The sequence below is a fragment of the Myodes glareolus genome, chromosome 4 (genome assembly GCF_982192425.1).
Source record: "Myodes glareolus chromosome 4, mMyoGla1.1, whole genome shotgun sequence".
NCBI lineage: Eukaryota > Metazoa > Chordata > Mammalia > Rodentia > Cricetidae > Myodes > Myodes glareolus.
Window position 1 is genome coordinate 39,028,583 of NC_142029.1, and position 26,665 is coordinate 39,055,247.

At 42.4% G+C, this 26,665-nt stretch overlaps 1 protein-coding gene across 4 annotated transcripts in view; it reads right to left on the bottom strand.

The window, feature by feature from the left end:
- The window catches only part of Filip1 (filamin A interacting protein 1), a 214,136-nt gene that overhangs the window by 87,000 nt on the left and 100,471 nt on the right, over positions 1-26,665 (bottom strand). For all 4 annotated transcript variants that reach the window (XM_085689450.2, XM_085689448.2, XM_048435726.3 and 1 more), the window contains exon 2: positions 15,030-15,308. In XM_085689450.2, coding sequence (XP_085545576.1) covers positions 15,030-15,308 — 279 coding nt within the window. The remainder of the gene's footprint in view (positions 1-15,029; positions 15,309-26,665) is intronic.

The following is a 26,665-nucleotide window of genomic DNA, read 5'->3' on the forward strand; positions in this document are numbered from 1 at the left end:
GACGTTGAGGGCCCGAGTAACACATAGCTAACAAGTACGGCCAATGTGTGACCACACCCCTTATTTAGCTGCCAATCTCTTCTGCAAAGTGGTCTGGTAAATCTTTTTACTGCTCTGGGTCTAGCCTTTTTCTTCTCACAAAATGAGACTCCTAAAAAATTACAATTTTGGGGAGGTCCACTGTCCAAAATGAGAGACACGGTGTCTTTTAGAACCCGTATATTCATGGGGCCAGTTGTACTCTGACTTTGCTGGCCCCTGAATCCTCTGTTCAAATGATCTCTCTCTATACTACCTTGGCTAATAAGTACTTCTATACTCATAATTTAGTTGTCTGGTATTATAAAAAGTATAATCATCTATAATTTCAAGTCTGTACCACCATCTCAGCTATTTGTCATTGATTTTTTCTAGAACCTTAAATACTGTTAGCAGTATTTGATGATGGCAGAGTCTATAAGCCATCGACTTTTCGCTGCTTTCACTGGCTTTCATCCCTCTTTCCCCACCATGCTCATTTTCCTTCTCATCTTGCCTCAGTTTCCACTGCAAACGTCTTTATTTTCCAGCTTCTTCCCTAATTTGATTAAACTCTCTAGGTCAAACTCATATAACCTTGTTTAAACCTAAGTCTTCATCACTAAAGTTCAATTCAATATCTAAAGCCAAAACACATCATACCACGTTATCGGCCTTAACTGGCCAGCTAATGCTACCAACAAATCATTCCGATAGTTCCTGGCTCCTCTCACATACTTTCCCCATCCCTAATTCTCCCTCATCAAATTACTCAACACACGCTTCCTCTTACTCCCCAGCTTACCGAGAGAATCCAAACAACTGGGAACAAACTTCCCCAATTTCCCACCACCTCATGTTCCACTGTAGCTTGCTCCATAAAGCGCATGTCCTGTGTGGAGAACTTAAGTGTCAAAGGCATGCCAGTTTCTCGTCGTGGACGCTGGGGCCTGTCCTCTCTCCGCTGCTCAGCCAGGCACCAGCATCTGTACCCTTACTGTACTGGCTCATTTGCATCGCTCTGGGTGGAAGTCAGCTTTGCCTTGCTGCAACAGAACACTTGCGAAAGGAAGGCTGAAGGAGGACAGACGTGTTTTGTTTCGCCTCAGCGTTTCAGAAGCTCATGGTCTCAGCTCAACAGCTTTCGGGCCCGGGGTGAGGCTGCATACCTTGACAGAAGCATGTGGCAGCCAAGAAACAAAGGAGGGTAGCCTAGATTCCACGGCGTCCTTTAGAGGCTGTATCTTATAGAAATCTACTTTCTTCAACTATGCCCACACGCAGACATATAAATACAACAGGTATATAAATACGAGTCTGTTTCTATTGCTTGTGTGTATATAGTTTCAGGGTCCAATACCTTGCCAGTAAGGGGATCATCCCGAGAAGATGCTAATTCCCCTTCTTCAGCAGTCATTAGTGTCTGCAGTTCTTGGTCTAGACGTGGGACCATGTGAAACTTTTCCCTCATCGACGTAATCTACCCACTGATGTTGCCATTGCTTGAGTCTCATTTATGCAGTCATTTCAAGAAGAGACTTTCACAGTAAGCTTCAGGGCATTCTGCTCTTACGATCTTTCTGGCCTCTCTTTCACGGTGGTCTCATTCCCTAAGCCATAGATGTAGGAGCTCTGATGTAAGTGTATCCACGGGAGCTGCATTTCCCACAATCCAGTGATCTCTGCATTGTGCCCAGCTGGGGTTTTCTGTGATGGTCTTATTTGCTGAACGAGAGACTTCTTCGATAAGAACTGAATCTTACCACATGACTCTTTGCAGTAGAAGCACACACAAGCATGCAGTTATTCTTCGCATCAGAACAAGACGCTCTTGTGACTCTACTTCCCCTGTCAGACCTCGCTTCACTTTCTCCTTTCCTTTCCAAGAAACTCACTGAAAGAGCAGCTTGGACTTGCTCCAGGATTCACTTCCCAAGATGAGTGGGGTTTCTTTGAACGTATTCTCGTGACGACTATGCTTCAGTGGCTGCCCTGAAGCCTCCTATGAAGCCAAACTGTGAGGTCCCGGCCGCTAACCTCAATGCTCAAGCCCCATTCTCCATTCTCCTTGCTCCAACACGACACATTTGTTTCTTCTTTCCTAGTGAAAACTTGAACTCTGGGACCAGGTGCTAATTTCCTGCTGACCCCCTGAACCACTCATCCCCGGTCTCCTCATCTGACTCTACCTCATCTCCTCAGCATCTTATGCCAGACTCGTCTTCTCATCTCCTACCTGTAAATGTGTTCTCTTCGTGATTTCACTCAGGAGCCCACAGCCACAACCACAGCCACATTCCCTTGGCATTTTCTTCAGACTCTTTCAGCCACTAACATCTGTGTGATCAAACGTTCTTACTAACCGCCCTCTGTTTCAGTATATAGTGTGCTTTCAACTCTCCCAACAAACCCCAACAGCTACAACAGCCACAAACAGAAGAGTAAAGTAGTGCGCTTTGAACTAGAATGAGTCCTAGATGAATTAAATACTTCAGTAGGATAACTACAGGGAACTGTTACTACCAGTAGTAAAATTCTAAAACAATTATTTTCTTCATCTAAGAGAGGGAATCTAATTTTGATACCTATTAGAACCATAAATGGAAGATTGATGTCTGGCTAACAACAGTTACCATAAATTCTACAGAATAAAAAATGTTCCAAAAGCAAAATAAAAACTACACAGAGAAAATGTTTGACTTATTGCTCTGTCATAAAGAACTAACTGATACATTAGTAAATTATTATTCATGTAAAACATCAACTTTCCAAAAGAGAAAAGAGAACAGATTAGTCAAATAAGTGGAAAGACAGACTCACTGAGAATATTTTAAAAGATGCTCAACTTCGTTCATAAGATAAGTGTAAATTAAAACTATGAGGAAATACTCATTCCATCTACCAAACTGTCAAAGGAAATAAAACATCTGGCTGATAAAATAAGAGGCAGCAGTTTTTGCTGGCAAAAGTGTGAAAACATAGAACCATGCAAGGCAAGTAAGCAAAAGACTACAATAACACACACTTTGGAGTCATCAGCTCCATGTTTGAGGATTTAACCCATAGAGAATGATTTCCACGTATGATAAGATAAAAAATACAATGTATACATGCAGCATTAATATGGTCATCAAGATTCATGTATACACAAACATACACAAGAACAATAAAAATTTTAGATAATCCCCATAGGACTGTGACTTGTGAATGTGTTTTCCTAATGGCCAATTCTGAAATCTGGGAGAGAATGGCAGCTGCTGTGATTGGTGCACATTGTTCCCTGCTTCTTTTCAGGCCCTTGACCAGAAAGTGTTTAACATCAGAGCAGGCATTTCCAGATAACAACAACTTCTGTTAGGATAACATGATAGAAATCCTGCTCCAAGCAGGCAAGCACATGCATTGTTGGTGTGCAGGACTGGTCTACAGATAGAATTACATGTGAGCTGGATAGCCCAGGTAACAAAGGTTCTTTTTTTAAAAAAAATTGGGGGGGATATTTCATATACGTGAGCATGCAGGTGCCCAAGGAGGCCAGAAGAGGGTGCTGGGTTCCCCAAAACTGTTGATACAGGTGGCAGTGAGCCACTGGATGTGGTGCTAGGGACCACACTTGGTTCCTCTGTAAGAACAGCAAGTTCCTTAACTACTTAGCATTTATCTAGCTCCCAAATAGCCCTTTTAATTCAGAGTTTATGCCCTTCCTTTTTATTATACATGAATATCCTGCTGAAATTATTCAGCAATTCTCATCAGTGCCCTGTTTTCTCTTGAATAGTCACAAGTTGAGTATAAACATTTCCTATTGACAGAGACGACACCGGTCACTTGGAGTCGTTCTCAGCTTCAAGGCTGGTCTGTTACTGGTTGACATGATACTTGTGAAGTTCAGTTTTAATCTAGGCACTCTGAGAGATCTCCTGCAGACCAAGGGAAGGGAAAACAGAGACGATCAAGAGAAAGTACTGAAGAGGGAACCATCCTTCATCCAATGACTTTATCCAGTGGTTTCCAAGGAAAGAGAAGGGAGTGAAAGAGGTTAAAGACTACTGAGGGTGAGGCTGGAGAGATGGCTCAGAGGCTAAGAGCACTGGTTGTTCTTCCAGAGGTCCTGAGTTCAATTCCCAGCAACCACATGGTGGCTCACAACCATCTGTCATTCTATCTGGTCCCCTCTTCTGGCCTGCAGATAGAACACTGTATAAATAATAAATAAATAAAATTAATAAGAATAGAGCTATTAAAAAAAGACTAGTGAGGGCATCTGTGCACAATGTCAAGGTTTACACATAGGTGGTGCCAATGCAGTGGAATCATCAGCTTAAATTTACTAGATTCTGGACATTGTGTTGGGCATTTTGTTTGGTTTTATTTTTTTATGGTATTTGGATCAAATTCAGGACCTTACACTTGCTAAGTTCCTAGTCTACCACTGAGCTGTATCCCTAGTCTATACATTTTACTCTGTTTGTAAAGTCAATAAATTTCATTTTAAAAACTTTTTATTACAATGAAGAGACTATAAAATGTACGACCCTAAAGGGAACATATATTCTACAACCCTCTCCCCAGACTTAGGGATGACTGTGGAAGAAGGGGTGGAGAGACTGTACATGACAGAGACGACAAGGAAGCATCATCTTCCAGACACAGCAGGGCAGCTGCACACACGAACTCACAGCAGTGTGACAGCATCGCATACACAGAACCAGTGCAAGCCCGAGAGAGACCAAATCCCAGCAGGGGGAAAGGAGACAGCCATGGTGAAGAGATCGGCAGTTATTAGCTTCCGGGAGAGGGAGAGATGAGTGGAGGCCTTGGTAAGCCCATCACTCTCCAACGGATGGTCACACAAGGATATCTCACAAGGATGGATATCTGGGCACCACAAACTGATCATGAGGGATTAAAAAATAAGTGGTAAACACCTTTAATCCCAGGACTTGGAAGGTAGACTGATCTCTGTGAGTTCGAGGCCAGCTCTGCTCTACAGACCGAGTTCTAGGATATTCAGGAATGTTACACAGAGAAACCCTATCTTGAAAAACAAAACAAAATAATACAAAATTAAGTAAGGAATGGGGGTAAATCTGAGAAGAGTTGGGGGTACTGAGTACGATTAAAGCATATTGTATAAAACGCTCAAAGAACTAATATTTTTTAAAGAAAACAAATTATATTACATTTATTTTCGTGTGTATGTGTGTGTGTGTGTGTGTGTGTGTGTGTGTGTGTGTAAACCATGTGGATCTTGAGACTCAAACTCAAGTCATCAGACTTGGCAATGAGGTCTTTCTCTGAGTCATCTCCAAGCCTGACAATGTTCATTTTTAATATTAAATATTAACACATAGTAATCATGTAAGCTAATGGATTTTTACTGTGGCATTTCTGAACATGCACACAGCGTATTTTAACCACAGCTGCCTTCTACCACCTATCGATCTCCTGCCTCCCTAATTAGAAATACTTCCTATGATAAAATGATGCCAACCAGAAAAATGCACCTGACAGAAACGCACCTCTTTTCTTCAATGCTTTAAATCACCAACTACAAACCTGTTTAGGGGATTAAACTCCTGTTGCTAAGAAACAGGAAAAAAAAAAAAAGAGCAAGATGCAGTTGTAATGTAGCCTCAGTTCGGAATATGAAACAGAGGCCAAAATGTAAGCCAGAGTTTGAAATCCAACAAATTAAAAACAAATTGTTTTATATGGAAAGAATCCCGTTGGTAAATGACTTAAACTTCTTCCCCTTATCTACAGGACAGGATTCTTTGCCCAGTGTTTGCTTTCTTAACTCGGACTGCTAAAACAACAGTGATACATTGCTTTCTTTCGTGTGCAATTTGGTGATTCAGTGCAATTTAAAATCACCAGCAGTCAGAATTTAGCACCAGGCTGAATTTTTAAAAGTCAATTAAAAGAGAGTATGATGCCCCAGTCTATAGGGAAATGTGAAGAGAAAGAGCGCTAGCTTTGGAGCCCATGGGATGTGATACGCCTTACAAAGACATCTCCTGGGGAAGTCTCGTAAGCCTCTGAGGCCGTTGACTCCTCAACCCACCCAGAAGGGAACAGTGGTGACTACAGAGAGGCACTCCTGCCACACCAGGCAGCAAAAGATGGACAGACGGACACTGTGAATATTGTGTTTATTTTTCCCTTTGCCATTTCACAGGTCATTCGTTTGTTGTAATATGGAAACACGCACCTAAGTAATCACAAAGCCCACAGTGGGACGCCCTCTCACCTCCCCCAAGTACACGTTTCCATGCGGAAGAGGTGCTGGACTCCTTTAAGGAAGGCAGTCCTGAGTAACCTGCTATTGCCACTCAGAGTTTAGACATTATGATGGAGACGTTTGCAGGGCAGAAGTCCACCCGGTTTCTGCTAAGTGACAGCTCTGTCACTGATAGTGACCTAATACATTCCAGAAAAACACTACCTAAAGTGCTGCGACAGGCAGAAGGGAAGCCAGTGTACCAACATGATGACGTGACCAGATGCTTCCTTAAAATCTCCTGGTCATGGCACCGAATGTTCTGTCAGAGCCAAACCTCTGCATTTAACATGTGGAGCCTTTTAGAAAAAGTAAAAGTTCACTTTAAAAAAAATCTTATATTAACCTATTGGCGTGATGACAGGGCCTATCTTTGAGGCGCCTGCAGTGTACAATATTCCTTAACATGAAACAGAGGTCTTTTCAGAAAGAAAGTACAGAAAATGATGGACATGAACTCACTTAAGTGAGGAAATATGGACCTGGGTAGGCTGAAGAGACAAAAGCATTTGGTCAGGAGAGTATTGGGGGAAAAGGGACCTTAAGTATTCCGCCTAAATTCAGTCTCTAAAGAACAGAGACTCTGCCGAAAAGTCAACAGCCATATACAGGCGCAGGCACTTTCATTTATCAAATCGAAGTGGCTACTTAAATTAATTAGCAATAGAGAGACGACTCAGAGGTTGAAAGCACACTGTTCTTCCCAAGGACCCAAGTTCAACTCCAAAATCCACCCTGGGCAGCTTAGGAACACCTCTAACTCTAGCTCCATGGCAACCAGTGCCCTCTTCTGGCCTCCACAGGCACTGCACTCATGTGCGCAAACCGGCACACAAACTTGTGCATGCACACAATTAAAAAAAAAAGACTATATATGTGTGTCTGTCTCTGTCTCTGTATCTGTCTCTGTCTCTCTCTCTCTCTCTGTGTGTGTGTATACTAACAAAGTCAAAATACAACTTCTCAGTCTAGGTACATGTTAAACAATTACAAGCCACATGTGACTAGTGACTACCATGCAGGTTGGGGCACGTACAGAACCCCTTTCTTCACCAGAAGATCCAGTGAGTAGCACGGGTCTAGTTTGTTCCTGAGCTGCAGTGAAACAGGGCCCCCAGACCTCAACATAACTGATTCCATGATGGAAGTACCACTCAGGGTGTAAGACTCAGCATGTAGACAGCACTACCAGGCAAAACAAAGACCTAATTAATCAAATTCATAGTTCTGAGAAAGTCTCTAAATGTACTGGCTTTGCTCTTGGGCTTCTGTAGTTCTGCTTCTGGCTAGCTGTTCTTGTTAGTTGATGTATGTCAATCCAGAACATGGTTTTTGTGTTTAAAATCTCACCCTGAGAAAAGTTCAGGACTACACTGAGATCCTAAACATGCAGTGTAACCACCAGCTGACTAATAAGACTTTCTATTGGCTTAGATCTACCCAAGCAGTCTTCTCTAGTGGGTACCCCACAATAGGAGACCCAGCAGCACCGATGTGTGCTTGATATCTTCCCTGGAAACCATTCTAAAATCAGGAGTCCCTTCTGCTCCAAATCCATTTAATGTGCACAGACCCTGATTTTACTCAAAATTGGCTCCATACAACAAATACACATATACAATTATTGGGGTTATTGACAGATAATTGGAACAATTGGATAGAGTTTACTCAGCTGGAATGACCGATAGAGAAAGCAGGTCACACCAGAGAGGAAGGGTCTCCATCTTTAACTGAGCCTCCGGCAGACTGTTTGCTTCTGTTCAGATTCCAGCAAACAATGAAAGTACTTTCCTGGGAGATTTTCTTTATTAATATGTTCCCCCCCCCCCCGACTTCTCAACAAAATCAGAGTTCTGCCCTGTACTATCAGTGAGTATATTGTCCTCACTGTAGACTGATTCTATTAGGAACGTCAAATCTATTCCACTGCAAACAGTGAAAATCAGACAGTAGAGCTCTTTGTCAAAATGCAGACAATACTGCTACCAGATCCTGAGGCTTTACGGTCAACAAAAGGCCAGCTCTGGTCTTGATTTTAATCAGAAAGCAGCCTGCCTTTCTGCCACCTGAACTCAGAGAAGACATGGCATTCCCAGCACTCTGGTCATGTCAGTGGTGTAAGATTTCACCGGGCGCCTTGCTCAAGGTGACCTCAGACTGATCTTCTGAAGATGAAGCAGTTGAGAGCAGGTGAGTCATCGCACTAAAAAGCCAGAAAGGGTAACTGAGATCCAGCACTCCAGAAGCATGGGGTTTCTACCGGAGGCCACGCCCTGTGACAAATGGAACCCATTTAGAAGCAGAAAAGCTGTAGCTGAAGAAAAAGGTGATGTATTGCACCCCTTCGAGAAGAGCCTATTGTGCTTGGCTGCACTGAGTGATTCCATCTGAGCTGATTATCCTCGTCTTCAGTGGAGTATGACAGCTCTTTTTAAAGATGACAAAAGAGGGGCTGGAGAAACGGATCAGCAGTCAAAAGTGCATAGTGCTGCAGGGACCTAAATTAGCTTCCCAGCAGCCTCATGGCATCAGGTGGCTCTCAACAGCCTTAACTCCAGCTCCAGGGGCCCAAGGCCTCAGGCAGCTGAACTGTTATGCTTGCACACAAACACATGCATGTAACTAAAGACTGTTCCAGCCCCCACCCCCAAAAGATGATCAAAACACACAACCAAAGCAACCCCAACCAACCCTGGAATCATTATTTGTGTGGTAGAAATAGCATTGCAAATATTTCTGACCATTATCAGTAATTCAATAACAACGTGATTTTGTATATGATGCTTATACTTTACATAATTCAAATGTTTTTTGAACACGTTAGAACATCAATCTTGGTCTGGAGCGAAGGCTCAGTTCATAAAGTTCTTGCATGAGCACACACATGTGCACATACAACACAGAAACCATTATCTGTTCACAGGCATAATCATGTATACACACACTAAAACTGATCTTATGAATGCTTCAGACCACCGGTGTATAACTATTAAAACATTTTGAGATTATCAGTCACCAATAGACTAACAAGGATGATATATGCACAGGCCCTTTCTAGTCCCTTCTTTAAAGTTTTTGGTTTTTTGGCAACATAATATAAATATATAAGACACTAGTAGAACATGTATAGATGGGATGCTATGATTTGTACCTAACAAAATTATGCAGGATTTCAGAGCAGAACAAGGAAAAGTGTTGAAGGGAAAAAAGCAAGGAAGTAAGCCTTTGGTGGTCTCAAAACACATATAAACTGGTTAAAAAAAAAAGTAAAGGATAACACACTACAATTTTCCAAAAGAGACCTAATTTTGTCTTGCAAGTATTCTCAGTGTAAAAGACACAGGAGATCAATTCCCCTTGGAATGGTGATAGTGTTTGAGTTTGTATTTATGAAGGTGGGTGGGAGTTGTAGGAGAGCTGTCTACCCTGCCTATTTGGGTAGGAATGGTCATTTAAAGGACACTAAAAGTGACTTTTCATAGCTAAGGAGTAAATAGTTAACAGAGACTCCCAACCAGCCTGAGCAATCTCAAGTTCAATCTAATAAAGGCTAGTAAGGCTGTCATACAAATTCCTAAGCAACAAAATGACATAAGCAAGAGGAAGACACTGGCCAAAGTTGTCCGCTTAGTCATCTGCTGACCCCTTGGCCTCTGCAGTGATGACAGACATGGTCTCCATTCCAAATCCGCCTTCATCGTACGTCTCAACATTTCATGGGAGGTTTAGTCCCTACCTAACCTCACTATTTCTTCACACCATTAGCTCCAGCTGCCTTCACCGCTACTTCCAAGACCACATTCAGTATCTAGCTATGTTAGGTAAGTCAGTGTCATGTCAAAACCTATGTGCAAAGAGGCACATCTCCAGTCTTCCCAGCACTCCCTTGGTCATTCTCTGTTGGCCTGCTCATTCCCACAATAGCTAGCTCCTCCTTGCTGGGTCCTCATCCACACTCTCTACTTCCCTGTTCTTCAGTCTTTCCACTGCAGCCACTCTGACAACTTTAACCCTAAACTCACCACCATGAACACTGTCTCCTTTTAAAAAGAGCAGTTATGGTGGTACATGCAGTCTCAGTGCCTGTACATCTCTCAGTAGTGACCATATTATCCACGACAATCTTCATCTAACACCTCACCCCCACCGGGGGATGGGGGATGATTCAACATGTAGGGGTCTTGTTAAGAGCCAGTGATTAGCCCGCAACTCTCAGTAGGACGGATATCACTCTACTTGAGTGAGAAGAGCAAGCCTGTCAGGGAGCTCTCTCAACTGCCTTCTCCTGAGAATCAAAGTTTTCATCCTCTTGTTAAGCAGAAGATGGAGGGTTTTCCTCCATTTCAAGTTCAAGGTCCAGGTTAGTTCCCAAATCATGACTTTAATTCCTTTTCTTCTGTTCCCTCCAAGTTTCTGTCATCAGCGGTTCTTTCCCTGCCTATCCTTGGCACTGTTTCTTTATGGTTCTGTACCCTTTTAACCTATCAGTACAAGTAAAGTCCTTTAATCATAGAAAACCTTCCCTGACGTCATTCCCTCCAGCCGCTATCCTTTTTCTGCTTTCATTGTTCAGACTTGTCCAAGTAGCATCTGTATTAACCAAATTTAGCAACAATCACACTAGAAGGTAGGAAATCCCCCTGCGTACCTCAGGGACTGAGGCGAGGCCCAGCGTCAACAATCGAGGGCCAGGCATCAAACCTTTACAATTCTACCACATTTCTCTGTAGGATTTAACTTTCAAGTCACACTGTTTATGTCTCTTAAAGAAAGCTCAAAGAAGAGAAAAGAAATGTGGTGGCTTCAAACAGAGGTTAATGTGTGTATTCTGAGGGCTTTTGCTGTGTGAAACATGTTTTACTGCTCAGCTAAGGAGGGAAGAAATTAGCCCCACAGCCATGTATGAGTGTTTATTTCGAATTTAAATACCTCTTCACCATTTTTTTCCTAAATCTTTAGATTTCTGATAGACATGACTATTTCTTTAGCTTCCCTTCCTGACTCTCCCCACTGACAACAGGCTTAGAATTGTTGGGATCATTCTGGAAAGCATTCCCAGTGGACTCAATTCAGCGAGCTCCAGCGCTCCCCAGGCAGAGCTCTCTGCTGACTGATGAACCTCTCAGCTCTCTGACACCTCAGAGTACGATAAAGAGAATCATAAGTTTGAAGAATAATAAGTGTAATGTTCTTCAAATGTGGTAAAACAACCACTAATAAATGATTATTAATTGAAGTTCTGAGAATAAATGAGTTGCCTTGGTGAGAAAGAAGAACAAAGAACAGGCTTCCCTCTAGTAGATGGAGAAGTGGCAATGAATTAGTGAACAGTCTTAAAGAAAATGGCTAGAAATTCTGAAATGGCAGAGCAGAGAGAACTAAAGTTCTTTGTGCATGTTCGACGGTTTCATAAGCCGTGCTTGAAATACATCACCTTTGCCAGTTGCCTAGGGTTAGAGATTGATTTCTCAGTGTGTCGGCAACTGTGTGACATAGCCTGCAGAACACCAAAGCCAAAAGAATTCTGATAGATTATCTAACTGTCTTACCTAGTTTTCTCCGTGTCTCTGTATAAGCAGGGAGAAGAGAACATAACATAACAACAAAGGGAGAAATAATGAGACCCAATTTGAGGGTTTTCCCCCTAACATGTATTGAAATAGATAAGCCAAGGGAATTTACAATATAAAGGGCTTGAATCAGGAAGAAGAATTTATTCATGTCTTGTTTTTGACTTACTTTATAAGAATGTACTTTTGCCAAGTTTTTCGTGTTGTGGTTTTTATGATGTGAACTCTACTCCCTTTGAAGTTTTGTTTGTTTTAGTACAGCCAAGTTGACTGGATTCTTAAAAGTGCTATTTTAGAATAAATACAAGGAGAAATGAATCATGGGGCCCAAACAATGGTTTGGGTATACAGTTTCATTACTTCCAGTTCAGTCTGGGAAATATGTAACGAGTTTTTCACCCAGAGAGTAAAAATGGTCCAATTTATTAGAAAGCATGTGTTACTGGAAACAGTCAAGGACAGAACTGTAATAACAGAAACCAACTTAGCAACTTTGATGCCAGCGACACTGACTGGCCCTGGTGCTGAGACAACAAGTCTGTATCTGCTGAGGTGTGGCAATGAAAAGTCTGAAAGATGTTCTTCTCCAACAGACTTCATCTACAAACCCCCAGACTTGCATAGTACCCAGTATGGGTATTCCTTCCCGCCCCCATCTTTAATATTTGCAACACATCCAACTTTGGGCTCTGATCTTGCTCTGCCCCTCTGATGAAACAGAATTCTTTAATTTCTCTTGCTTAAAAAGTATCTTTCCATACAACATCTTTGGTTTGTGATCTTACATATGACTTTACATGGAGGAAATTCTGGAGGTCGAGGGTAAATATAAAGTCTCCACAGTCTGCCCCCATGTGAACATTCCCAGAATGCAAGTGATAAGACAGACAGGGTGTTGGACTGTATGTAAGACAAAGAATTTTGGTTTATTGCAACTATGACTGAAGGATTGACCTTTCTTGGGCCAGGGGCATAGCTGTTTGTGAAAGAAAGGAGACAGAGGAGGCAAGGTAATTTGCATTATCGTAACCGTATCATATAGAAGCCATATCTAGATCAAGGGCTGGGATGAGTCACATACAGCCAGCCCACTAAGAGACTGGAGGTCAGTGGAGGGCCGAGAAACAGCACACTAACTACTCCATGGATGCTGAGCCATTCCTACCGTCCTGAGCTGACAATAACTTACTTCCCATTGCACACGCCTGCCTTTTCTCCCAGTCCCAGCCTTTTAGACAGAACGTTTTCCCTTCTCCTGGCCAGCAAACTTAGCAAACAGCCAGCACACTTTCATCAGCCCACTCACACTTGCTAGTGTGAACAGCTTCCTGCTATTAGCCACAACACCCCCGTGCGATGTGGTGGTGCTAACAGACAAGTGTCTACTACAGAAACATCTCTGCATCTCGAGGTGCCTCTGTGTGCATGCTTTGCTTTGTAGCTAAAATCACTATGGAACTCTTTGAAGTACCAGTCCCTTCACCATCACCCCTCTCCCTGATGAATGATACTGTACACATTTTACTTTCTTGTGACTGACCGGGAACACGTGTAAGGGAAGCATTCAATATTCAAAGAGATAAATTAAAATGCCTGTCTTCGGGACATCTGTCTACTTTCTTCGGGTTCCCTGGAGTGTGAGCTTATCTTCTGCATACCAGCCTAGAATGACACGTAGCACCAGTAGGTCCCTAATAGTCACGTGAGTGGCCTCGGGGTTCACCGGGATATAATAGAAGTGCCTGCAGAAAGAAGGGCTTCCAGGAGCCACAGAGTCACAACAGCCGGCACAGCTGAAATCATGCAAGAAGATGGCCTCGCTCCGGAAGTCTATGAAGGTGACACCCACCCCCTCGCCACACTCAGTCCCCAGCAGTCGCCGGGGCACAGCTGGCCAAGCTGGACTCATCATTTAGCTCTACCCCACAAATGTAACAGACAAAGCAACGGCCATGTGTCTAGGAGCGGTGACATTATTTTTAGTAATGGTTGTGTTCTGGAAAGTTTCTCTTTTGCTGTGAAATTTCAATGGTTTTGTTCAGTTGTATTTGCTTGTGCTTTTCAGAACTTTAGTTCTGTGTGTTTTATATTTCTCTTTACCCCAGAGGCCTCCTTATCTGGACACACACACAGATGGCAACAGGAACACAGTAGCCACACTAACCATGATTAGGCTCTCTCTGGCACTGACAGCACCAGCGAGGCAAGGAAGGGTTCCCTTCCTGCAGTTGTTAGTCTGCCCTTGAGGCACCTACAAGCTAAAACAAAAACAAAGGAACAAAAGACTAACAAAAGGAAAAACAATAACTTCATTCTTAAGTCATCCTGTCTTTGAAAAAAATATAGTTACTTTTCCTTTACTGTCAGAACTAATTTTTTTAAGCTCAGAAATTTTTTTAAAAAAAATTGATCTGTTTCCTGAATACCCCCAAACATAGACTTCTTGAGATGGTCCTGGCTCATGGGAGCTAGAAAAGTTGGTGTGGGTAGGCAGAAAGATCACTGGACCAAGAGTTAGGAGTACTCTGAATAGAGATCTGGACATATCAGCTCTTGGCTCCTAGCTTTAGCTTCATTTGTAAAATATGTATAAATGATGTCTATATTTTGCCGAGGTCAGATGAAATAACAGACTTTAAAATGCTTTTGGAAGCCATTCGGGCTCCTCACAATGTGATATATTCGCTGGGTCTCAATTCCTAAGACAAGGCAGAACCCTGAGGCTGAGAATTACAAAGAAATGAAATGGGACACAGCAGAAAGGCCCATTTCAGCAAAGCTCTGCCTTTCTTGCCCACTTTCCCTCCCCCCTAGAACACAAAAGTACTAATTGCCACGGGCCATTTCCTTCTCCAACATTTCTACACCTTTCAGTCACAGCCCTGACCACATAGGAGAGCCTTTTCCAGAATCGGAATCAACTATTGCTGAAGTATATCATGGAGAAACGTTGTGCTTCTAAGGAAGCTGGAAGCTGGAGTCAGCACCTGGTCACTTGTCAATTTTTAAACAAATACTTATTCGGTGAAAACCTGTGCCAACATTAGGATTTAAATATAAAGGAGGAAGACGCTCGCAGTCTGCCGCGGGGTGGCGGCTAGGTCCTTACTCTCTAGGTCAGGAACCAGAAGCAGGCGCCCTGAATGATCTGACTGTACCTGTAGCTCTCCTTCCATTATGCTCAGGAGCTGGATGAGATCCTCCTTGGATAACTCCAGAGACTTCTTAGTCTTCTTCTCACTTTCTCCAGGTGGTCTGAGGTGCCGTTTGACAGTTCCTGAGGCCATGACATCATCTTCCCTGCGATTTGCCTTGTTCTTCTTTGCCTCTTCTGAGGGGCCTTTGTCAGCAGCACTGTTGATGACGGAAGACTTGGAGCAGGAGATGTGCCCGTTAGACGGACTTTCTCCGCCTTGGTTTCGTGACCTCATTCCCACCTGCAACACATGAAAAGAGACGTTCTTCACCATCACTGAAATTATTTTTGTCTAAACGCTTAGAAACTTATAGCAGGATTGCAACTTTGCCAGTAAAGAGAGAGAGAGAGAGAGAGGAGAAAAAAAAAAAACAGCTCCCGTTGGCTCCTAGGTAGCCTCAGTGAATACGATATTAATGTTTCCAGGAAAATGCTTGGTTGGTCTTCAGGAAAAAGTAAAAACATCTCAAGCCAAGATCAAGATTGGCATCAACTGTTCTCAGTCACTGGCAATGTACCTTGAGATCTCCCTTCCCAAAGCATTTTATTAATGAAATAAGCACAGATGTGAATTCTCAAAATTCATAGCCAGTAATCCTAAACATCATCAAGGTTACCAAAAGCAATAAAAAACTATTGCAGCCCAGACAAATAAATGTGACCGTGGCTTCCAGGATGGGACCCTAGAATGCGAGACACGGCAGAAAGAAGGGAGGACCTCTGAGGACACGGGTGCTTAGTCACCAGCAATGCGCGCCTCCTGTCTCTCTGCTGAGATTCCACACTCACTAACACGTCAGTTATAGGGAAAACAGAGCGAACTGTACGGAACTCACTATATCATATTTGAAATAATACTGAGAATCCACACAAAACCACTTACTGAAAGAATCAAACTTGAAGCATCACTAGGGGTGAGCTGAATATCACACAATAGCAGGGAAATCCTAGAAGGGACAGTGGACGATAGGGAATTTTATTTTCCATAGCCTCTTTATTCAAGGTGGATTTTCTTTATCAGTCACTAACAGTGATAAAGACATAAAAAGTGGAAGAAAATGATCAATGTAAAAATAAAAGTTTTAAACAATATTTTCTGGAGCAAAAGGAAAAAGTCACAGCTAAGATATGAACACAGCCCGCGGGGAGAACATTCTTGTCGTTATATGATAAATGTTTTAAGACTGTCCCTCTGGCACAAGAGAACAGGACCAACAGAGAAGCTGCAAGCCAACACACTGAGCTCAGAGGCTGGAACTTAAGTACATGGGAGAGAATTCTATGGCCTCAAAATTTGCCTCAGGCACAAAATGCTGCAGCAAAGCAGGTGGTCTGTGGTGTTTGGCTGAGGATGCTCCCCCCCCAGGCTCATCTATTTGAATGTTTGCTCCCCAGTTGGTGGAATTGTTCGGAAAGGATTAACAGGTGTGGAGGAGGTGTGTCACTGGGGGGTGGACTTGAGGTTTCAAAAGCCCACTTCATTCCCAGTTAGCTTTCTCATAAGCTTTGTGCTTGTGGATAAAGCGCTGGGCTACTGCCACAGCGCCATGCCTGCCCACCACTACAGCGCCATGCCTTCCTACCGCTACAGTGCCATGCCCTGCCTTCCCACCGCTACAGCGCCATGCCCTGCCTTCCCACCGCTACAGCGCCATGCCTGCCCACCACTACAGTGCCATGCCTGCCCACCGCTACAGCGCCATGCCTACCCACCGCCACAGTGCCGTCCCTGCCCACTGCTACAGTGCCGTGTGGGCCCACCAACACAGCACCATGCCTGCCTGCCCACCGCTACAGCGCCATGCCTGCTCACCCACTGCCACGCTCCACACTATGATAGACTCTAATTCTCTGAAATTGGAAGCCACTCTTTCTTCTATAAGTTGCCTCGTTCATGGGGGTTAGCACAGTAATAAAAAAGTAACTAAACCACAGCCTTATTTAAAATTCACAGTATAAACACCCCTTTCCCTGAAACAGCTAAACAGCAAGATTTTCATTATTCATTCCAAACAGAATGACTTTGTTACTGGAACATAAATTGCCTTTATGAACCCAATCATATTTTAGGAACTAAGGAAAGTTTTTCAAAACAGATTTTACAACAGATAAATAAACACAGTATGGCATCTCCTTTCAAATAATGAATATTCAAGTCTGCAAATGTATAATAATGAAAACAACATTTTATGTTCTTTTTGAAATTAACTCTTACAATGGAATGGACCCTGCTATAGATGAGAGTTCTCTACAACTGTAAGCAATATGAACTGAAAAGGTATTCCTTGACATTGGCACTGTCCTCTGACTGACTGACATCAGAGGTTATGTCTCGATTTTAGAGCCTCTTTTGTGCTTCTCCAGTAAACGAAAGAATTGATGTTATTTTTTAAAGAGAAACCAAGGCACTTGGGAGCATGCCTCCTGTACATTATTGCTGCTTATTTGTGGGCTAAGTTTCAAGATAACTTTAAAAGAGAAAGGAAGTGGGGCTTGAGATATGACTCAGCAGTTGCTACTCTTGCAAGAGGACCAGGGTTCTGCTCCCAGCACCCACATGGCAGCTCACAACCATTTGTCACTCCTATTTCAGGGGATCTGACACCATCTTCTGTTCTTCACAGGCAAGAGGCACGCATATAATACACAGACATAAACAGGCTAAGCATCCTCATATAACATTTAATTAAAAATTAAAAATAAACAGAACTTAAGGAAAAAAGAAGGAAGAGGGAGAAGACATAATGAATGAAAAGTAAAGAAAAGGAAAAAAGAGGCAAAGAGATGGTGACTGGAGTCTCAAATTAGACTCATGACCACACTCAGCCAGCATGGGCTCCCAAACCGAGTCTTAGCAACTCTACACACAAAGTTGCTTCTCTGAAGGAACTCTCTCTGTAAAGCCTTAAGGCCTTTTCGGATGGTAGATCAAATGCTAATTTAATAGCCTGGATTTAGAACACGACTTAGCAGACTTTCTAGACAATTGTTCCCGAAGCATAGGAAGTTGGATGATAATTTAAACCGCCTGCCACAGCCCTGTAATCAGAACACATGATTTGTGTCTGACCCTCTTAAGTATGTGTTTATCCATGATATGTGTGTATGCTAATCACAGCTGTATTTGCAAAAATACAGAAATCAGAATCAACTTCTTAGCTGCTGTCGTTACATTTGGTTCTTCCAAACATTTGCACCTGAAGTAAATGCTTTTAGGTAAGTCTTATCACGGTACTGCATAAGTGAATTTTGTAGGAGTTAATACATAAATAAATAAAAAACAAACATACAACATGAATTTTAGAATTTTTTGGTAATTTTTCATCATTATTGACTGGAAGGCATGAGCTCAAGCTACGTTCCACATGAATCCCCTTGGCCAATGGAGGACCCTCCTGTGGAGGACCCTCGGTGTTCATTTTGTCTAAGCAAGTATTTTTCTTGGTGCCATTAAACTTTTGCATTGATTAATTTTCTTTTGACCTAGATTCTAGCTCTTTCTTAATAGGCCAGATACAGTCTCCTATCTTTATCTCCAGAACACCAGTGATCAGCACCTTTCTGTCTCTGGAATACGATGGTCATCAGTGACACCACACTTGTCAAGAAAGCTCAGGAAGAAATGAACCGGGACCCCGAGGGAGAAAATAGGATTTTTCAGTAGTGAAACCAAGTGCACTACCACGAAGAATTACTATAAGCTACTTTACTGTATCTTGTATGCACCAATGTCTTGGCAGGGACCTGAGAAGGTACCTTCTACTGCCTCTTTGAGAGAGAGCCATGCTTGTCTCGTTTCCAACCGTTCTCCATGGCCTCTTATGTACAAAGCCTGAAGCGCTTCACACGCAAGGATGACATCTAGCGTTCCCAGCCACCTCAGAAGCAGGTGCTGCTATTCCGAGACTTGCAGATGAGGCCAATGAGGTTTAAAGACACAGGCTAGAGTCCCCTCAGTCACTCAGCTGGGAAGAGCTAGGATCTGAGCACATGTCTGACAGTGGGAATCAGAGGACGGAGAAAACGTCACGAATGTGCACGAGATAATATTTTCCAGGTGTGCACCATGGAACTGGAGAAATGCATGCATAGGTTCTCCCTCCACGGGTGCCTGTAAAATTCCTATAGTAATAGAAAATTTGGTTACTAAAGAAAAACCCAAAACATCTACTTCTAAACCAATGAACTACAGAGCTTGTAAGAGGATGAATTTCCTGAGAAACAATCTGATCAGCACTAAGGGGACAGGTTATGGAAACAGGATGCAAAGTCTGAGCAAAGACGACCACTCCATACGGGTGGGCCATCTTAAAAATCCCAAGGCAGCACAACATCAAACATCTAATGAGAAATGGTTAAATGGAGTCCATTGTGCTTACAAGGAGGATAGACAGGTGGCAGAGAGTGTGGGTAGAGCCCCGCAGGCCGTCGGTAGCCTGCTGTCAGGCTGCAAGCTTGAGAACTATAGGTGAATTCCCTAAGAGAAGTCAGACACCTCTGAAACCCTCCCTGGCATATCCTTAAGAGAGATTTCCCCAGAAAACAGGGAGAATACACTGAAGATGCACATCAGGTTTTGCAGCCCTTTTTGAAAACTGGTATTGTTTGGAGCACAGATTCTTCTCTTTCATTAGTAACCCATACTAACATAGTTCATTCAACACACGTCCTTTACCCTTCATAGAAACCTGTCAGCAGCACAGCGCGTGGAATTCGCTGAGGAGAGTAGGAAGAAAGGAAGGGCCGAATACGTTATGCCTTCTTTTATCTCTGGTCCTCCCTCCTCCTCATTCCTGCTGCCTTCCACACTGGGCAGTACCACAGCGTTCTGTCAGATGGGTGATATCGCATGAATTACAGAATATAAATACAAATATGTGGAGTGGTTTCTGCTGACATAACCGGCATCTCCAAAGCATCTGAAGAAAAGGCAGCAGCGATAGTTCAGTGTGAAGAGTTTCACAGAGGACAGCGGGGCTGCTAGTACTTGTGTCCTACAGCTTACAACCGCCCGCAGCTTCAGTACCAGCCTCTTACGGCTTCCACAGTCACCCCCCTACACACACACACACACAAACACACACACACACTGCATTCTCTTTAAAAATAAAGAAAAGAGGAAAAGGGATAAGTGTTTGACTATTAGAAGTTCATTCTCGTCCCAAGTTTCCTTGGCCCTTCCAGACCCTAACCTTGAACTTTCCGGGCACACTCACCCTCACACTTGGTTCATATCATGTACTCCATTTCCTGTGGTGATTCAACACTGCTCAAAACGCTCCCTATCCTCACCATCAGCAAAAACTTCTTTTCTGCATAAGTTTGGCTCTTTCCTACGCCCACAGGCTTCTCAAGCACCCAACCCCTGTCTGGTTTTAGTTTTGTTTTCTCTAGTTTTAAGAGCCTACTTGGTACATAAAATGAGGAGCCATAATATCATTTGGATACATATATTTGCATTTTTAATTCATAGAATTATAAGAAAAAAAAAGACTAATACACGGTAAAATGGTAACCCCATCACTACAGAGAGGCTTACGCCTCACAGTGCGGCCTAGCGAAAAGGCCTACAGCCAGTGGAGTGCCGGACCATCACCAGAGGAGAATCCTCATTCTTCCTTTTCAGACAGAAAAGATTTAAAATTAGTGCTTTTTAAAAAAAAGTGCTTAAAAACAGGGGCAAAAGAAATAGTCGGTTCTAGTTTTATGTCCTCCATGAATTAGGCCATGCTGATGTCTGCAGTCTGTGCTGCCGTCGAAGGCCATGCTGGTGTCTGTGGTCCCTGCTGTAGCCGTGGGCCTTGTTGATGTCATTGGTCTGCTTTGCCACTGGAGATCATGCCGAGGTGTGTGATCTGTGCTGATGCTGGAAGCCATTGAAGAACACTCTTAAGAATGGTGATAGGGGGTTGGGAGCAGGGAGAGGCAGGGAGGGTAGCAGAGAAAAATGTAGAGCTAAAAAAAAAATTAAAAAAAAGAATGGTGATAGGGAATGTTCTTCATAGGTAATGGCTCCTGGCAGGGGTGGGGGTGGGGGAGGACTCAATTTTCTTTAAGGGGCTGGCCACTGGGTGCTAGACTATCCTCCAGTGAGTGTATGAGCAACACAAAGTGGACTTGGTTTTTTTTTTTCCTTTCTTGCTTCTTCTTCTATTTTTGGAGGGGGAGGGGGACAAGGTTATAAAGGAGGGGTATGACCAGGGTGCATTATGTGAAATTCCCAAATAAGCAATAAAAACATTATGTTGAAAAAAAGTAAACAAAAGAAAAACCAACGAAGTCCTTTCCTTCTTCTGCACCACCAGGTTACTTCCTGTGAGATCTTGGTTACTCATTTCAATCTGATTAAAAATATCTCAGCCCATGAAATGCTTGAACATCTCTCAGATTTCCAGCATACCAGCTAACACGGTTTAGAAAGGCTCCGGGGCTTACTCTAAATGTAACCATTTTCTCTCAGGTTTACCCTAAATATCCCATGTTTTTCTTTTGTTCTTCACACTCTGTGTCACAAGACCTATAAAGTGAATTTTTATCCCTCATTGTCCACATTCTTTAAATCTTCAAAGTAACCAGATTTTTAATTTTTACAACGTTTTTCTTCTGCTAGGCCAGAACTAGCCAGACAAGTTGACTATTCCACTAAATAGTCTTATGAGGCATTAGAATTTCGGGAAAGAGGATTTTCTGAGCCCCGGCAACCATGTTGTAATCAAAAGGCCAAAGAAAACACCACAACTGTGGCAAAACAGAAAAATATCATTCCGCCCTAGCCTAAAACTATGCTGAAACGCTCTAGAAAGTTCTGCTTAACGTGACTCAAGGATGATAGCAGCAGACCTATGTAAGTTTTCCAGAAAAGTCTAAAAACTAACAAGGGACCAGCCCAAGGAAGCCCCACGAGGTGTGGAAATGGAAGTGTGCTCAATGTGAGCATTACCCTGAGTGGCAATGGAGGGCGACCTTTCTCAAATATCTTAAAATCTCCAAACGTGAATTCTTCATCAGTGTCTTCTGTGGTGGCCATTGCCCTCCTTTCCCGAGTCCTCACCCAGGGCCCAAGATCCTTCATCAGAAAATCTGAACTCCAGTCTGGTCTCCCACACATTTCCTATGTTTATTTATTTGTAAATAGACTTGCTGCTATCTGCATATCACAACAGGTACATTTTGTTTTTACGTGTTAATAGTTGATCGTGGGGCTAGAGAAAGGCTCAGCAGTTAAGAACACTGGCTGCTCTTTTGGGAGACCAGACATTGCTTCCCGGCACTCACACAGCAGCTGGCAAGCATCTATAACTCCAGTTCAAGGGAATTCTGATGTCCTCTTCTGGCTTCTAAGGGCACTGCATACATACAATGAATTGGCAAACAAGCAGGCAAAATACTCATACACATAACACAATTTTAAAAAATTTAAAAATCTATTTGCTCATGAATTCATAAAATAGTCTAGTACAAAAGTAGGAAAAAGGGGTCAAAGAAGGTGTATGAGGAGGAGTGTATACAGTATAAAATACACACTTTTAAGAAAACATTAAAAAATAGACAGGGATACATAAGGTATTACTAATTTGCATTTTCATGATCATAATCATTGTTGCTGTTGTTGTTGTTTGTGAGACAGGGTTTCTCTGTGTAGCTCTGGCTGTCCTGGCATTCACTCTCTAGACCAGGTTGGCCTTGAACTCAGAGATGCACCTGCCTATGCATCCCAAGGGCTGAGATTAAATGTGTGCACCACCACTGCCTGGCTTGCAATATGATTTTGAAATAAAAGTTAATAAATGCAAAAAAGACTACCCCACCCTAATATCTTATATTGTTTTATACTGATTTCTCTGTGTGTGTCTACACATGTGCACACACCTGCATATGTGTATGCACACACATGGATAACACATGTGCATAACTGTGTGAGGCTGTACTCATTCTGTGCTGAGGGTGTGGAGGTGAGGACAACTTTGAGAGTTGTTTTTCACCTTCTGCCAGGTGGGTCCCAGAGACTGAACTCAGGTCACCAGGCTTGGTGGCAAGTGTCTTTACCCACTGAGCAATTTTACTGGCCATACCCTTGTGCTTTTTAAATCTCCTCTGGCTAAAAAAAAAAAAAGTAGCCTTTCTTCTCCCTTATCAATTGTGTTTGTGTCTGTGTGTATGTATGAGAGTTGTATATACCTGTTCATGTGGGCTTGTGCACGTGGTAGAAAAGTGTGTGTGCATACACGTGGAGGCCAGATGTCAACATCAGGCATCTTCTTCAATTAATCTCCAACTTACTTTTTGGGTTAGGACCTCTCACTGTAGCACTGAGTTGAGTTCTCTCGCTGGAGCTGGTCATTCAGCTGGACTGGCTGACCAGTGAACTTCAGGCATCTGTCTGTCTAAATGCACCTCAAACCCTAGTTTGAGGGTTACAGATGTATGTGCCATGGTGCTGGGAGTCTGAACGTAGGTCTTCACACTGTCATGCTTCTGCTGCAGACACTGTACACACAGTGCCATTACCCCAGGCCCCTTTCTTAGAAATTTTGTATATTTGGCTCTTCATATAACTTGGCAAATATGTAATCTTGAGACTTAACAAGTTTTTTTATCATCAAAATACCTATTAATAGACATTGCTATTTGAATTTAAAACACCTTAGATAATAAGATACAGGCTTATAGAAATTATGGAGTCCAATAAATAGTAACAGTTGAAAATCTAGTTAGAATCAAGAAAGATTATCTATGTTCAGACTAGCAATTGTCAAAAGCAACTGATAATATTTGGAGAATTTCCTAATGCTAAAACAATAAAAATTTATTGAAGTTAACAAAAGCATTCTGTTGGGAATACAGAGCATTAAATAACTGCATTTATTTCCAATCTCATCTGCAACACTAAAATACCAGAGCTTCTATTCCTATACTACTGTAGCTTGTCAACAGCGGTCATTGTCCTTGCTACCTCCAGTCTCCCTGCTCACGGCTACTACTGTGGCTCCGTTCTCTGCTGCTCGTGACTTCCAAATACCATTTCCTTCATCACAGGCTATTGGGTTGTGATCCTGATGGGTTTCTTGTGGATTCATCTAGAATATAAACTGTAGCTCATACAAATAGTTTCTGGCTTGCCTCTCTAAATCAAGTTGTACACGAGCCCTTTCACCTCTCCCTCTTTAAAACCAAGGACACTGAAGCTCAGTAGCACACTTCTAGCAAATGCATCATTAAACCAAGGACACTGAGGTCCAGTAGCACACTGCTGGTAAATGTATTAGCTGGGACCAGGATCTGAGCCTCCTTGGGTGTCCTTATTTCCTATGCACAAATTACACCATAAAGGCCTGTGATCCTGCAGTCTGAGCATCACAATTTGCCTCTTTTATTTGTCTATAGTATCTATTGCAGGGATTTGAGATTTTATTTTCTCTTCCTTAACGTAAAACAATGCCATTGTCAAAATATAAAAGAGAAAAGAACTCATCCATTTATAGACCAATATGTTCAATAATTATGACAGAATAGCATTTCTGACTTGTTTTTCATATATTCCCAACATCAATTGCTAATTATTAATCTTTAAATACATTTTAAAATATATTTATTATAAGTGTATGAATGTTTTTTTGTGTTTCTTGTTTGTTTGTTTGTTTGAAACAGGGTCTTACCAAGCCAACTTGGATGGCTTGAAATTCACGATATCATCCAGGAGAGTTTCAAACACTAAACAATCCTCCTGGCTTAGCGTCCTGAGTGCTAGGATTACAAGCATGAGCATTATGCCTGCTTATAATATTACATTATTGTAAATCTGAAGTCATTGTTAATTAGTCATTGTATATGATCAACAATCACAGACTGGTTATATATAATAAGGACAAGGTTCTCAAATGTATATGGCTATGATCTCTGTACTTTTCTGATTATTTTGACTTTTATTTTTCCTACTTGACAAACAAAATCAAAAGTGTGCAAAGTGAGGTACAGTTATTTGCATGTATAATACGGCCAGTACCTGGGAAAGCCTTAACTAGATACAGGTCAATCCAGATTCTCGAGGTGCAAGTCAGAGTTTAAATGACAGAATTTATCCCTATGTCAGAAACACTGATACAGAGGAATTCACAGCTATCTCCTGATGGGCTGAAATACACTTATTTACAGGATATACAAACGTCCACAGCCCCACACCACAACGACCAATGGGAAGCCTCACGATCTGAAACATTTTCTCTGATTTCAACTCTTGTGACACCTTGTTCTTCTAAGATCACATTCTCTTCCTCTTCTTCTCCAAGACTGCCTTTGTATTCCAAAGTGCATGAGTCTCTCCCCACCCTGGGTGATGGACGGGTGTTCATGGATGTGGAGGCTGGAGGTTACCGCCTGGTGTCCTCCTCAGTCACTCGGCACCATGTTTTGAGGCAGAGCCTCTCACTGATCCTGAAGCTCAGAGACTAAGCTGACGGTCTGCTTAGTAAGACCCAGAGAGTCAATGGTCTCTGCAGCCTTCAGGCAGGGGTCACAGGCACGTGCTGCCGAGCCTGGCCTTTAATATGGGTGCTGGAGGATGAACACGGGTTCTCATGCTTGCATGAAAGCTTTGCTGAGCGAGCCGTCTCTCTAGGCCTTATATGAGACTCGCATTTTCAAAGGACCTAAAGGGTAACTTAGCCCTCAGAGTCTTAACATTTAGCCTTTTAAACTGTAACAGTCACTGGCACTCCAGAGACATAACTATTATGACAACTGAATATTAGTTGGACCAGTCTTTCGGTTAGCAAAATGAGGACAGACTCCAGTTTCCAGATGAGCTAGTTATTCTATTAAAGTAACTGCAAAAATCTCACATTACAAAAATGTTTGCCTTATATGAAAAACATTCTTAAATAATTTTATTACATTTTCGAGGAAGCATGAGGCAAATCCCATTTGATAGCCAGCATTAGCCTTGGTTAGGGAAAGGAATGATGATATCATTGCTTCCTGCTTACAAAGGAGAAAAAGGAAAGCTGAACTGACCGCCCTTGTGCACACTGACCACCCATGCGTTCTGACCGCCTGTGCAGGTCAGGTGTATTCAGCTGTCCTTGTGGATGTCTTGCCCTTCAAATCCTTAGACTATCTATTCACATGAACGTGTAACCAAATCATTTGTAATATAAGGAATAAGGATAGGTCTAGTTTAGACTCCCAAGCTTTGTATTTTCTAATTGTCCTCCAACATTTCGTATTATAGATAAAAATCTGAGGTGCCCAAATTTAAAGCCAAACAGAACTAACTTAGAATCCAAGGAAGTAGAAAAGTAAAAAAAAAATCACTCCCATCAACAGGTGTGCTATGAGGGTAACCATAATCACTTTATTGTCTAAGATACTGATGGTGCGTACTACTCTGGCACTAGACCAAGAGACTGTGACTTCTTCATCAATCAACCGGTCGTCATAAATGTAGCTGGTAGGTGTCTGAGAATGCTGGTCTTAAGGTTGGAGAACTTTGTGATTAAATTAATTCAAGTGCTTAAGAATTTAACATGTGTAAAATACCACACAGTGACACAGAAATTTCAGATCCAGCATGTGTCCAGGAAGTATGTATGTGCCATGGCC